We start from the raw sequence: 15,814 nt of genomic DNA, 5'->3' as shown, positions 1-15,814 counted from the left end.
GTTTCTGACAAAAAGTAGATTTTCACAGCAGCGGGGGGTGAGTGGTGGTATAGGGACAGCATGGCCTATGAAATTCTATGTAATGGCAGGAATGAATGTCCACAAACATAACTTAGATTTCCAAAAGCATGGTCCTGAAGTTCTTAATGTTGTAGTATACTTATTAAGCTATGCTTAGCTGAAATATTTGCTATAGAGTAGGAATTGCTATAAGCTTTTTTTAGTAACCGTATATACTCATGTATTCGCTATCCCAAGTATAGGTCACAGACATGCTTGTGTGTGCATAGGCGCTTAATTCTCCTGTAGAAATATATTATCAAGGAGTAATGATGTTGCCAGCCCTAGGTGCACTGGAGCACAACTACACCCAATCGTTTTTTCATACAATTTACAATATATTTTGTTGCTTAGGATACATATCACCATCATTGGAGAGAGGGAATCTTGTCCTCAAGTGCCCGCTGCGAAGTCTGCAAGAAAACCTGTGGCTCTTCTGAAGTTCTCTCCGGCATGAGATGTGAATGGTGTGGTATTCAGGTATTTAATGTTTATGTATCCACTGGGTAGTGTACAGAATTGTATATATACTATATACCCTCCCGTGGGGCTTCCTTGTGCTGCCTCTTTTGACTACTAACCTTTGTAGCCACACTTCATTAAAACAAATTACTCTAATTGTTGTGAAATATTAAAACTGCAGTTGCCTATGACACTACATCTCAATTTTGCTGATAGATAGTAGACACCACTGTATGCATCAGGATAGATGGGGCTGGTTTGCACATGGTAACACAGCATCTTCATTTTCAGCTTTTGCTACAGTGATTGTCTTAGCGTTATAGTTCTAACAGGGGTCATTTTGATTCACCACCATTTTTCCTTGTTCACTTCTGGCTACATCACAAGATGAAATCTGTTTGGCCCTAGACTTCTCTTTTTGATGCTGTTCAAGCCTGTGTATTATATGAATGTGAATCTTGCGACTGAGTCTCTAAAAAAGAGTGTATTGGGCTACAAGACAGGCATCGAGTTTATGATGCATTAAGTACATTTTTTAACTGGCCAAGATCTTATATTTTGTGTAATTACAGGACATTTTTATGTGGACATTTAGCCAATGTAAATTAAAGATTTATGTATATAGTTACTATACAGCAGGGCTCTTCGACTCCAGTCCTCGAGGTCCTCGCACATTTTTGGCACAGCTCAAATGAATTAATGGGACTGAATCAGGAAAGGCATGGTTTATCAAGCAGAACACATTTCTCCTTTTCTCGGTACGTCCTAAACACTGGCATGGATTGGCCCTCGATGGCTGGAGTTGGGCACCTCTGCTGTATAGGAATTATACATAATACTAAACTATATTTTTTGCACTAGAAACCTCAAATATTTCTCTCTCCTTTACTTGGGTGGGGCAATTTGATGTCCCTTTTTTCACCTTTTATTGACTAACTGAAAAATGTTTCATAATGCGAGCTTTCAGAGGATTAGTTCCCTTCTTCAAGCATGTTTTCAAATTTAAACTAAATCTGGTCCAACAGTAACAGCTCATGTAAGCGCAGTATCACCCAAGAACGAAGCAATCTCCTTCTGTTAGTTGTGAAATAAAATTGGACGTTATTCTCACTTCTGTTTCTTTTCCAGGCACACGCATCTTGCTATGTAATCCTAACCCATGAATGCACATTCGGCAGATTACGGAATATGATACTTTCACCAAACTGTGTTTGCTTACACTCCCGCAACTTCAGCAAACTGCACTGCTTCCGAATATCGGAGAATGTTCAGACAGAACCAGGTTTGTATCCCTCCGGTCAGCTTGGCTTAGTGCTTGAGAAATGAGATGATGCCGTTATCCTTTTTCTGGCTGTCGTTTTAAAGTTCACTTTCTTGAGTTTACATTTCAGTCCTTTTATTAAATGCAAAGTTATGACATTTACACTTTGCAGTGCGTTACAAGCCAAAAAACCTTTGATTTAATACGATGTGAAATATTAGCATGTTCTCTGTGAAGTTAGTAATCCTGAAGTGTAGTAAGCATTTCTTTCTTTATGGAATTAGAAATAAAGAATGCTGTAAGTCTGACGCACAAAATTAAACACCTAGTAATCCCTTCTTTATTACAAAGTTCCAAAAATGCAAGTTTAAATAAAATACAGTCTGTGAGCCAATTCCTTTTCGTTTTATATGGCAATAATATTAAGTACAGCTGCTAAAGGAACTCTATCAGTCTTTACTTTACTTTCTTTTTCCCATTTCCTTTTTACTTTCTTTTTCGTATTTGTGTAATACTTTCATGTTGACTTTTCTTTGGCTGCTACTTATTTACTTTTTTATTTCTCACATGTGATGATGTCTTCAAAGTAGAACTTTTTGGACTCCTCCACTTTTGTAAACCACACAACAGCAGGCTTCCAGTCCATTTTTAGTGGGCTGTATAGGATCAGAGATTGTCCCTAGTTATTCAGTAAGCTAGGAAGTGGTGGACAGAGCCAACAGTGGGCCCTTTGCAGAATAAATCAAGGGGGCTCCATGCGAGTGGCCTCGGTCATAACAGATGCATGGTTGTATGTCTGCCTTTGGAGCTGAGGCAATACAGTCACTAGAGCAGGACCTCATAGTTTTCTTCCTCTTGACTAGTGCCTCACATAGTTTTACGATATTTGTAATTGTCCAGCAATAATACACTTTTTTGGTTCACAAACCAATATGGCCTGCTCTAAAATCTTGAACTTTTTACAGCTATTTAGTTTAACAACCTTAAGCCTCATACTCACCGCAGCTACCCAGGATGAAGGATCCAGCGACGTCTCCCTCACGATGAGCGTCCAGCGATTTATCTTCCTGCCGGCAGGTATGTGCGACGTTACGGTACACAACGGGCACGAACGTAAAGTCAAGCAATCAGTACTTTGCGCAGTGTCGTCGGGGATCTTAAAGATCAGACCTGCCGTGACGGTTGTTTATCGACACACTAAGCTAAGCAACGTTCGTGTGATCGCGCACCTATACCCACATCGCGATGTTGCATAAACAACCGCTCATCGCTTAAAGAATCACCAGTTGTCTGGAAAATCTTGGGTACACAGCTTTAGAGCTCCTGCAGTCACTGTTGTTTAATTAGCTGGATGCTGGGAAATTTGGTAAGGGTTCATCTAGGAAGATTGAGTTGGATGAAGAGAGGTCACATGAAACCTGTACATGTGCTTTGTGCTGTGGCCAGCTATAGTGAATGATTATAGTGATTAGATTTTGACTTAAAGAAGTTTTTGCCACATCTGTCAAAGGACAGGTTTGGCTATGTTTCAATGCCAGCATGGATGTCCCAGTGCGACACTGTAAGGGATGCCTGCAGCCTTATTGTCAGAATGTCCTGGTCTTGTACTGTCTGATTTAAAAAAATATGTATTACTGTAATGGCTTCCTCCCATTACAAAAGAGACAGATAAGTGCATAAAAAAAAAGCTTATAAAGGTCCTTATCTTTGGTAACTGTCCCCTGTGAATCATCGCTCTCTGTGGTGGGCTGTGCAGAGCCTGCTATTCAAACATTCTTGTGTCTTGCTAGTTTACTGAAAGGTGGAGCGAGCCATTACATTAGTAAATTGTTTGCTTAGATGAGCTTTAAAGCTGTAAGTGATGAATTGTACAGTGTAAAAGTCATACATGCATCGATTTTCCCATTCGATTACCTGCAGATTCAATCACTGATAGAATTGGATAGGAATCAAGCTCCAAACATTTCCTAATCAATCAGATCAATCAAATGTGATCGTTTTTGACCAAAAATTGATTGAAAGTATTAATTGGATAGGACAGAAAATCTAGTTCCATTAGGGGTTGTGGCAGGAGCAGCGGTAGATTGACGAACCATAGTGTTAGTGTTATAATCAGGGATGAGCTGTGGATAAAATTCTGATGAAATCTGAATGAGTTTCATTCGGATTTCATCCTCTAATTAATGAACCTGAGCAGCTTGGTGAGAGGGGTTAAACTTACCCAGCAGCTGTCTTCTGTAACCGCGCCCCACGCTGCATTCCAAGCCGCGTCACGTGACTACTACACTTCCTCCTTCAATCCGGAAGGAGGAAGTGTTTGTAGTCACGTGACGCGTGATTTCATCCTAATTTTATCCGGAGCTCAGCCTTGGTTGTAATGCATCGAATGGTGCAACTCTGTGATTTATTAAATTTCATCAGATTCCCTGTTGAAATCTATTGAGTATTCAAATAATCTATTGAAAATTGACGTACTGTGTGGAAGGAATCAATTCCTTTCTGAAAGGAACTGACCATTTGGAACAATGAGTGCAAATCCATATGTGTATGGCCATCTTAATGTAGATTTTCATTGACAGGTATACTGGTATTTGAAAGCCATTAAGAATAAGATGCTAAGAAATGCCAAATGACATTTTGGCTTGAGTAATCATGCAGGTCTCCCAACTTTTTGAGATAAGAAAGAGGGGCACTTTAAAACACACCCTGCCACACCCCTAATCATGCCCCCACCACACCTTTAGTCACTGATACCAGAAAGAATTCAGAAGTAAAAGATGTTTAAAAGTCAGACCACACTGGTCCTCTCCATCATCATTCGTTCCCATTCATTTTTACATTTGAAAATAAGAAATACAGTCAGGTCCATATATTTTGGGACATCAACACCATTCTAAAATGTTGGCTCTATACACAATCACAATGCGGACTGTCTGCTTTAAAGAGAAACTCCAACCTAGAATTGAACTTTATCCCAATCAGTAGCTGATACCCCCTTTTACATGAGAAATATAATGATTTTCACAAACAGACCGTCAGGGGGCGCTGTATGACTGATTTTGTGCTAAAACCCCTCCCACAAGAAGCTCTGAGTACCGCAGTACTCTGGGCAAACTGCCACAATGTAACAATGTTCACAGACAGGGATTAGCTGTTTACAGCTGTCTCTAACAGCCAAAACAGTTAGGAGCAGCTACATAAAATGCCCACAGTAAAAATGTCACCATGTAATAAATGTCAGAATGTAAATCGGGGAGAGGAAAGATTTTACAATGAGCAAACACTGACTAAATCATTTATACAAAATTATGGTAAAAAATGAAGCACTTTTTTTTACTACATTATTTTCACTGGAGTTCCTCTTTAATTTGAGGGTATTTACATCCAAATCAGGTGAACGGTGTAGGAATTACAGCAGTTTGCATATGTTCCACTTGTTAAGGGCTCTTTCACACTAGAGGCTGCGGTAGAAAAGGCTGAAAGTCAGCCTTTTGCTTAACGCCAATACATAGCGTTTTCAAAGCGTTTTGAAAGAGTTTTACAGCTCATATGAAAACGTCCTTTTTTTTCTTCTATAAAAATAAGTGAACAAGTTAGCTGTAAAACGCTTTGAAAACGCTTTGAAAACGCTGAAGTTGGCGTTTTCCATTGACTATCATTGAAACGCCAACAGCGAACTTCGGCTGTAAACAGCCCTGAAAAAGCTCCTGGGAGCGTTGAGGGCCCGTTTCCACTATAGCGTTGCGGAATCGCCGGCGAATCACCGCAGGCAAATCGCATGCGAGTGCGATTCCGCATGCGTTTTTTGCCGCGATTTTGCATGCGATTTCGCATAGGTTAGGGTGATGCGATTTTAACCATGTCACTGCCTGTGTGAATTAACATGGGTACCTATGCGAAATCGCATGCGAATTCGCGGGGAAAACGCATGTGATTTCCCTATTAAATTCATTGCGTGCGATTCGCCTGCATTCCACACGCAGGCGAATTCTGAGGACCCTACCATGCAGATTTTTTCTGCACAGAAAAACGTTCAGGAAAATGCACAAGTGGAAACAGTCCCATCCACTTGTACTGGCTATGCGAATTCGCAGGCGGGGAACGCATGCGAATTCGTGATAGTGGAAACGGGCCCTGAAACGCAACGCTCCAAAATGCCGAGTTAGATGTGAAAGGTAAAATGAAAGTCTACGGACTTTCTTTTACCTAGCAAAACGCCAACTTCGGCCGTGGCGTTAAAATGCCGAAAAATCCCTCTGGTGTGAAAGGGCCCTAAGGGAGCAAAAGTAATGGGACAATTGGCTTTTCAGCTGTTCCATGGCCAGGTGTGTGTTTATTCCCTCATTATCTCAATGAGCAGACAAAAGGTCCAGAGTTCATTACAAATGTGCTCTTTGCATTTGGAATCTGTTGCTGTCAACTCTCAAGATGATATCCAAAGAGTTGTCACTGTCAGTGAAGCAAGCCATCATTAGGCTGAAAAAACAAAACAAACCCATCAGAGAGATAGCAAAAAACATTAGGCTTGGCCAAAACTGTTTGGAACATTCTTAAAAAGAAGGATATTGTGTCCCGATATTTATATTGCTGTCCCAATATTTATGGACCTGACTGTATAACAATTTTAAATGATAGAAATAACATTGTCTATTAGACACATTTTTCAATAGAAAAATCCATATATTTACTGTGCATCAGTCCTGAAAGGGAGAAATGAGGAGAAACGAGGGACCGAGGGATTTGGTTCCCAAAGAGGACTGTCCCCCTGCAAAAGGGACAGTTGGGAGCTAGGGATTATGTCTCTTTGTCACTGGTTAGTAAACTATATAGCTAGGTGTTAGCTGTACTGTTAGCGCCTTTCCAAAATACAAGTCTGCGATTGATTACGGTAGCAATCAGAAAATGACTGGAGGCAGTGACACAGCCATAGGGCCACACTCAGACTATGTTGTTGCATGACGGCAGGAGAATTCCTCTTTCACTTTGTACAGTTGTATTTAACTTTTTATAGTAATGCTGAAATGTTTATTATTATTTTGACAGAAGACGACAATGAAACAGATGGAATAACACAAGGATCAGTGAAAGAAACTCCCACGTCTAATGATTCAAGTACCGGTATGTATTGCATAATAATTGAGCTAGAATCTTCATTTATAAGGTGCTGCGGCATATTGTAGTAAAGCCCTGTTCATACTATGTCAGTTTTTTCATGTTTTTCCACAATTTTCTAAAATGCAAAAGCACATGAGAATTGACAACCCAAATAGATGGATGGACTTGTTTTCTCATATCTAATGGATTTTTCTTCCACAGAAAAACAAAAAACTAGAAGGAATGGTAATGTGCCTCACTTCTGTGTTTAGTTCTGCAGCAGCTAGTTTGAGATATTGGGGATACCCCACCCCAATGGGCATGTAGGTTGTTAATATGGGGCATTATCCAGAGCAGGATCATCCACCAGGCAACCTAGGCAGTTGCTTGGGGCCTAGTAGGTTTCAAGGGGTCCACCTACCACCTTCTCTGACCTCTCTCCACTTCGGCTTACCAAAAGGACCACAGGAGGGCTCCAAATCTACTACCTTGCCTAGGGCCCCATTACATTGTAATCCATCTGTGGCATTATCCCTCTAGCGCAGTTTGAATCTTCATTCTCATCCTGAAGTTTGCTACTCCCATTTTTCTGCCTGCTTTTTTTTGTAGTATTGTATTAAAATGGAGGCAGAGAGTAGCATTTTAATAGATATGCATCAGAAAACAGAAGCGTGGTTTATAGTGTGAATAAGTCCCAAGGAAAATGCCCGTTTTTTATAGATACACATTGTTGCTCCACAAACCTCTTTTTCATTTGTCTATTGAATTACCTACTGTATCTTTCCATTTCTATTTGCAGCTTGCTAAGAATTTTCAAAACTAACACTAATCATAATCTGCACTACTTTGCAACTGGAGAACATGTCCAGAAAATCCCACCTTGCTGCATGACTAATTAACCACGCTGAGCAACAGCCATTTGTTAGTTATTTTGAACACCTGCACTAATCCATTGATTGGCTGCAAAAGCCGGCAATACCATAGACCGATTTTCTGTTAAGGTAGCCATAGATTGGTTGATGTATGGGCAGATTGACCATAAACAGATCCCTCCCTGATCGAATCTGATCAGAGAGGGATCTGTTGCCTGCCCATATGCCGCACACCGATTCCCGATAGATTTCAGCATGAAATCTATCAGAAATTGGCCTAGCACTGCCTCCTCCTCCACCTGCCTGCCTGATTTCACTACTGTGTAAGTCAGAGACCTGGAGCAAGTGTCTGACTTGTGTGTCTCATGTTTTTTCCAACTAAGCTGTTGACTCAGTAGTGAAGGTATGAGACAAGCCTAACAAACTACCAACCTCTGAACATGCATCATTTTAATGTAAATACAGGTTCCCTTTATGGCTTCAAATAACTATTCAATCAAACACACACAGCTCCCGAGAAACCTTAATTGGTGAACTAACATTACACACAAGTGTAATCTTGGCATTGGTCTGTTATTACACTCTTGGCACCCCAAATGACTGGCAGCATGCCCTGTTAGTACATGAAACTACATCAGCAGACGGAGTGATGTTCTAATGAAGAGAAAACTATGAGTGAACTGCGGTTGGAAAGCCAGTAACCTCACATTACAACACAGTGGGGAGATCCCTCTGATTTGACATTATTTATAACACTGTGTAGTGTTGCTGTTTGCTTTGACCTTATTGGGAAATGCTGCGGACGAAAGAGCTGCTTGCAATCCTTTGTGTATTGTTAACACATTAATACAGACTGCTATTTATTAAGACAGTTAAAAAAAGGAGTGACCTGCATATTCCCACAACAAAGAGCCATTTATTTTCCTGTAGAGCATTATAGCAAATGAAACATCACTGCTCACTGGCTGCTGTGGGTTTCCTCACTTTGCAGATGTTTCCACTAATTTGTAAAGTAAAGACCTTAGAAGCCACAAGTATTGTAAACCCAGTAATACCAGTCATTTATCAGCCATAACGCAAATCACTGGTCTAATATTTTGTCTCTGATTAGTAAAGGTATGAACTCCCCAAGACTGCTGTAGGATCCTCGTAGTACCTGGCTCCAATGGTCTGAACAAGTTTTTATGTAGGTGGCATGTGTCAAGGTAACACCTGCTTCAAAGAACCCAAAGCAGGAAAAAAGGTTGGTTTTACTGATCTGGGGCTTCTTCCAGCGCCCTGTAGTCTTTTAGGTCCCTCTGTGTCCTCCGGGTCCCTTCCATTGTGCTTTTGTCCCTGTCGGAAAGCGGACATATTGGCATACTGCTCATGCTCCATCCTGGACCGCACATGTACAGCAGCCGGTGACTAGAATAGTCGGCTAACATTATGAGGGGTAGAGTGTCACAATGGTGGGGACCGGAAGTAAACTGAGGGTCCTGATGGACTGTGGGGGGCTGGAAGAAGCCTCTGGTAATTAAAATGAAACTCTCTGTTTTCCCCCAGCCTCAGGTATAGTTTAAGCCACAAGAAATCAGGTGTTTTTGTGAGTGTTTACCAAATTTACTAGCTGTCTGGTGAAAATGCATTTAAATTCAGATAAGGTTTTCCTATGCTTCTTGTACAGTTAAGATATTAAAAATCCCAAGCTGAAATCCGGTTACAATTATAATATGCTGTTTTATAAATGCATATAAATGTACAGAAAAAACTGGAAGGAAACCCAGTGATTTGGAAGTAGACACAGGAAATGCAGTCACTACACACGGCGGAGTAGACCTTGAATTACTTTCCTAGAACAAGCTACCTCTTTTGTGTGTGTCCGGAAATCCTCTTAGGCATAGTAAATGTTCCTGCAAGGAATGGTTTCTAAATATAGCTTGGAGGGAAACACTGGTGCTGCAGGCTGATCTATACATCACTTCCACTCATTCTGCCATCATGATTGTGAAAGAACCGAAACCAGTATGACACAGATGAAACAGACGGTTAACAGATCTGTGTGTTCAAAACTAAAACAGTTTTTATTAGATACAAAGCCACCAAATAATCTGACCACTTGAGATCTCAGGTCTGCTCTGCTGTCACAGCCTTTACAAGTCTGTAGGAAATTGTTGTTTTTTTTCATGTTCAATGCAGTTCTAGTTCTGCTTTGAGTGCACGTTAACACATCAACAATAGTTAGTGTTTTATAAAGTTACGGCACTTTTGTTATTTTGAGCATTAAAGTATAACACCAGTCAGCTTTTTTTTTTTTTTTTTTTTTTTTTTTTTTTTTTTTTAGTTCACCGGTAATTTTAGGCCTCGTTTACACTTAGGGCCTGAGCCCATTTACGCATTTGTGTCTGCTTTTCAGTTAAACATCAATGTTAGAGATGCTGTAAAGCGGACAGAAGCGGATACAACTGCATTATTGGGCTCAGGCCCTTTATCAGTTGGAACGCGTTTTTTTTTCCTTTTCCATAGCAATTCATTGTGAAAAAGATTTCAGTTAGAATGCGTTAAGTGTGAAAGGTGCCATAGGAAAACATGGGTATTACTTTGAAAATTCGTTTTCCTTTCAGTTATAACTGAGAGTAAAGGTGCGTACACACATGCAACTATAGTCGTTTGAAACGACGATCGTTTAAAAAAAAAAAGCAGCCAACGACCATTAAGTCTAACGACGGACGAGCTAGATCGTTAAAAACGAACGATCTAGCTTGGCGGATTTTTTCCAACGACGATCGTTTGCAAAGTAGTACATCGTTGGAAACGGTCGTTCGTAGTAGGCTTGACATGCGCATTTCACTATTTCTCCATGGAACTTTTCATTTTTATGCGCAGGCGCAATAGTTGCTTTTACGTGATGTAACGTTCGTTCTAACGATCAGATCGTTACACACCTTTTAAAACTAACTTTACTTAGGTCGTTCTTTCATCAATTAAAAGTTTGTTCGTCGTTGACAACGAACGATCGTTGTCGCATGTGTGTACGTAGCATAACTGATTAAAGCCGGAGTGTCACCATAAAAATCAAATTTGAACAGCAGCTGGTGTGAGTGTATTAAGTGATAAAGATGCTAATTCTGCATTCAAAACTTTTTCTGCTTTTATGATTTGGAGTTATCACATACTTAAAGGGATACTGTAGGGGGTCGGGGGGAAATGAGTTGAACTTACCCGGGGCATCTAATGGTCCCCTGCAGGCATCCTGTGCCTGCGCAGCCACTCACCAATGCTCCCTTCCCGCCTCAGGTTCACTTCTAGAATTTCAGACTTTAAAGTCTGAAAACTACTGCGCCTACGTTGTCATGTCCTCGATCCCGCTGATGTCACCAGGAGCGTACTGCGAGGACACCGCAACGGAGGAGCAGTGGTTTTCAGACTTTAAAGTCTGAAATTCCAGAAGTGAACCAGAGGCAGGGCCGGAGCATTGGGGAGTGGCTGCACGGGCACAGAATGTCTATGGGGGACCATTAGAAGGCGCGGGTAAGTTCAACTCATTTTCCCCCGACCCCCTACAGTGTCCCTTTAAGACGCACTGGCCCTTTAGTAGTCAGTGCGAAACAGTTGCATGCTGGGGATTCTTTTTATCAATAATATATTCCTCCTCTTCCATTTATTTCCCTGTCTGGCTGCTTATCTGAAACATGATCCTGCTCACCTGTGTTTACAAGCAAGGCTGAGGTGACTCAACGATTGGATGAGTAAATAAAAAAAAAAGACCGTGCAGTTCCTAGTATACACCTCAGTGGGAGTGTCTGAAGACTCTGGGAGGAGGGCAGCTAATGAATACACAATTAGCAAGAGAAGGGAGGGGGGAAAACAAGAGTCAGGGAGGATATGATGTTAGTGCTTAACTACTTATATATGTGTTGTTTATTTCTAGGTTAGCATGGGTGTCGCTTGTTCATTAAGTGTAAACGGGGCCTAGCGTAAGGAATGGTTAGAAGCTCTGTCAGATGATTTTTGCTGTCTTGGTTTTTTGGTTTTCATTGAGAAAACGTATCCCTGGGACAAGGTCACAGAGTTCTGGAAGTGACATTAAATCTCTCAGCCACTGAGACTGCAATGGAGTGTTTTTTTTTCTCTATTTTTAGCTGGGGGGGGGGGGGGGGGGGGGGGGGGGGGTCACAGAATTTCTGTAATAATTTGTAACATTTTTGCTGTTGTCTCTCACCCTGGTGGCGAAAATGATCTTTTCTTCTTTTCCCTGCGACAGAAAGGACATCTCCTCAGTATTCTTTGTAAAATTACATTTTTCTTAGGTATTACATTTTAAGTCCATAGTCTTTTATATTTAGTCACTCTAACATACGGCTCAGCAATACAGAATAATACCATGAAGTTTATGTTTTGCTTTTAAATCCCCACTCTACAATCCTGGGATGTTACCACAGTAATCCTTCTAGTTTGTGAGAATTTAGTCACACTATAATCCGGAATGATCAACTGAAAAGTCCAGGAATTATCATATGGGCAGCAAGGTCATACGCAGTGCTCATTTAACAATCTACTTTTGAAAAATGTATGTTCCTCGGAAGTGGTATTCAGTATGGAGTCAGAGGCACATTTAGGACAAGCATTCGGATCTGATTCCCTGCAAAAGCAGGTAGTTGCAAATGTAACAACTTTCTTGTGATTTTTCAAGTGACTTGGTGACCTTTCAGTCTGCTATTCCCTGCAGTTAAGCAGGAGATATATTGTGCAAAAAACGTCATGTAACGTGTCCATAGAGGCTTAGATTGGCACCCAATGTCACAAGCAGATCAATCCCTCTCTGATCTAAGTGGATTTCTTCATGAAATCTTGAAAATCATTTGAGCCGAAACGTTGCACTATTCGATAGGTTCCAGCACTATGGGCCCTCAAGCTACCACATGTAAAGTGGCCATAGCTGCTTAGATTACCACCTAATGTTGCAAGCAGGTCAATCCCTTTCTGGTCTGGAAATGATCACAAATGGATTGAGCTTAACAGTGGGAAATTAAATAGAAAAATATTTTGCTAAATATGTGTCAGGGTAGTATGGTGACTTTCAGGATATAGAACTATTGTTTTGTGTGTTACTCTGCTCGCAGTTTCATTTTAGTTGATTTGCTGCTAGGGGTTTTGTTCTCTTTTCAGGTTATGAACTTTTTTTTTTTTTTTTGTGGTTGGTTCTCATTCTCGTGACTATCGTCCTCACCTATGTGCATTGATGACCATCAGTAGTTGTACAATAAATATTGGTGTACCTTTCTATGCTGTATTTACCATGGTTACTTCTGACAGATCTGGTATGTGCAGATCTGGTACATGTATTTTTGTTTCTGGTGATTCAGAAGTTTCTGGAGCTGGATAGTCAGAATATCACCCTCCCTTTCATTCACGCTCTAGACTGGAGAATATAAATAAAAAAAACACATAATTATTTGTGAAGCTGTCCAGCTACCACAATTAAAGCACGGCGATGAACTTTTAAAGACTCCTTTTCTGTTAGGCCGATGTATCCTAAGATGTACTCAAATACATGTTCAGTAGGGTTGAGCAAGACTATCTGAACTAGCAAATCAAAGCTAATCATTTAGCTTGCAGCTAGTTTATTAATCAAAAGGTAAAGTCGTTCCCTCCTAGATTCATCATGTTTGCATTAAGGGGGTGACTTTTTGCTCAAAATGTATACCCCTCATTCTTTAGTTTCAGAACTACTTGCACTTTTTAGGCAGGTCAATGTCTACATTTTCTCCATTCAGCTTCTCATCGCTTTGTGTAGCATGTCATCTTTGCTGGGGTCTACTGCTGGTTTTTGTCTGCCTTTCTTTAACACTATGTTTAAACAAAACTGCATGAGCACAAAGACAGATCACTGAAGCATTGGGCTGCATGTATTCAGAAAGAGTGCACAAGAGAGTCTTGGCAGACAACGACCAACCAGATGCTTTTTTCTTATTCAAGTGGCAGCTTGCTTTTTCATTGGTTAATATTGGATACTATAGGGAAAGTAACCAGAGCATATGCTGAAATATTAACTCTGCATGTAGAGCTAACATTTGCTTCAGGGGTGGAAGTATGGTTCATTGTTTGCAGGAAGGTTAAGGTGCCCATACATTTTTCAATTTGCGCCATCAATATCTGGCAGATTCAGTCATAGTAATTGAATCTGTAAGATCAATGCCACAACGTGACCAGCCCAATTGCAGTAAATAATTGATGCGGCATGCTGGAAAGATCTCACTTCAAAGGGCTTTAGTGGGTGCAGCGTTTGATTTCCATACGGTCTACGGAACCCTGCTGCCCCCCCCCCCCCCAAACACACACACCCATGTAAAGTGTGTATCCCCCAGCCTGTGCATAGTGTTGCAGGCTCACCTGTCCGCTGGCGTGCCGCCTCCTGTGTTCTGCGTCTTTCTCCATTACCTGTACCCAGTGACCTCACCCCATGTTCACACATTCAAAGTGCATGGGATCTGCTGACACAGTTATGCCTAAATATCTTCAAGGCTGTAAGTTAAACCGACACAACAATTGGTGGTGCCATAAGATCTATCCCAATTTACACTAAACCTTGAAAAGGATTTAAATCTGTTAAGTAGCAAAATAACTGATTCCAAGGAACATTGCAAATACTCAAGCATTGGTGATGTCTAGGGCCAGAATAGCTCTATTGCCCCCATTGTCTGCCTGAGCTTGTAAATATAAATATAATTTGCAGATATTGTTAGGAGTTGATGGCATAAAGTACATCTGATTTGGGTTGATCAAAGTAGTAATAACCTTGTATAGCCTATTCACTAGCACATTGGCCAAGATTTTATCATCTGAGGTCACATAATATTAGATCTGTATGATTCAGCTAGCAGGTGGTCCTTCCCAGGCTTGAGAATGTAGCGCACCCATAGGTGTAGCTGTGTTAGGGTTCTGCTCTTGACCAACTCTGGTGAAACCTACAACCTCCAGTGGTGCACATAAACCAGCAGTATAATGCTAAGCAATTTTGTTGGATCTGGAGACCCAGTAATAAAGATAAAATTAACAATTTACCTTCTAGCAATATGTTTGAACAGGATAGGTCATAGCATCTGAACTCAGTTATGACAATAATGGAATACCAACAGTTGCTTGCAAAGGAATGCAATAGAGAATGACGCCTCCAAAGCCTCTTGAAAGGGTTTAGCCCAAAGAAGCAACAGAAAATCCAGAGATGTCAAATCCCAAAAATCACAGTAAATCATTAAGTGCACTTTAAATTACAAATGTATTAACGGTCTGTTATGATCAAACTCAGATAAATATTTAAGCTGATTTCCCTAAACCCTGACCAATTTTAGTCTAATCAGCAGGCTGGCAGTTGGGGCTCATATATAAAACAGTATTTGTAATCCACAAAGGTGTAAGGCAAAGCTTCACTCAGGAGAGCAGAAGCAGGAAGATGACATAAGATGGATTATTAGATATATATTAATAATCCTCCTCAGATAGGCCTTGACACCTCAGAACAGATTGTTAGGCCAATATACAGTTCAGTCTCTAGTCCCCACTACAAACCTGAAGGCCTGAATATGTGAAAGTTACAATCCACAGAAAACACTCACTAAAAGTTTGCCTTGTGAATAGCTCCTCAGATGAGGCAGGAAGAAACAGTCAGTGGTCTGTAAACACTCCTCTTTTGAAAGGATGCAGTCACAGGCCACTGTGGAGAAGAATTTCACCCCACAGACAGCTCAGTTATGTGTGTGGAACACTGTGTAATCCCCTCAGATCTCTCTACAGCCTAGTTCTTTCCTAGGCCTCCAGTCATTTCTCTCTGTTGCAGGCTCACTGCAGTTTCTATCACATTCCCTGTTTTCTGAGCTAAGACTTTCTCTCATTGGCTACAAAATTTCCACAGTATAAAAGCTGCTCTCCTGTTGGTGAGGGGAAATCTCCACCTAGATATAGGAGGGAAAATTGCAAACACAGCAAACCATGCAAACTATTTAGCTATTAACTGTTTCAGAGCTGATTTCTTAGAACCACAAATCCAAGCAATATGATTACACAAAGAATATAAAGTACTTTGTAC

At 40.8% G+C, this 15,814-nt stretch overlaps 1 protein-coding gene across 1 annotated transcript in view; it reads left to right on the top strand.

Annotated features, from left to right (window-relative positions):
* Positions 1–15,814, top strand: part of DGKQ (diacylglycerol kinase theta) — a 225,499-nt gene that overhangs the window by 114,676 nt on the left and 95,009 nt on the right. The window contains exons 5-7 of the mRNA XM_068234259.1: positions 415–540; positions 1,651–1,804; positions 6,827–6,901. Of these exons, the coding sequence (XP_068090360.1) occupies positions 415–540; positions 1,651–1,804; positions 6,827–6,901 (355 nt within the window). The remainder of the gene's footprint in view (positions 1–414; positions 541–1,650; positions 1,805–6,826; positions 6,902–15,814) is intronic.

Source organism: Hyperolius riggenbachi, chromosome 1 (genome assembly GCF_040937935.1).
Source record: "Hyperolius riggenbachi isolate aHypRig1 chromosome 1, aHypRig1.pri, whole genome shotgun sequence".
Taxonomy (NCBI): Eukaryota; Metazoa; Chordata; class Amphibia; order Anura; family Hyperoliidae; genus Hyperolius; species Hyperolius riggenbachi.
Note: the sequence above shows the minus strand (reverse complement) of the source record. Positions and strands in the feature narration are given on the sequence as shown.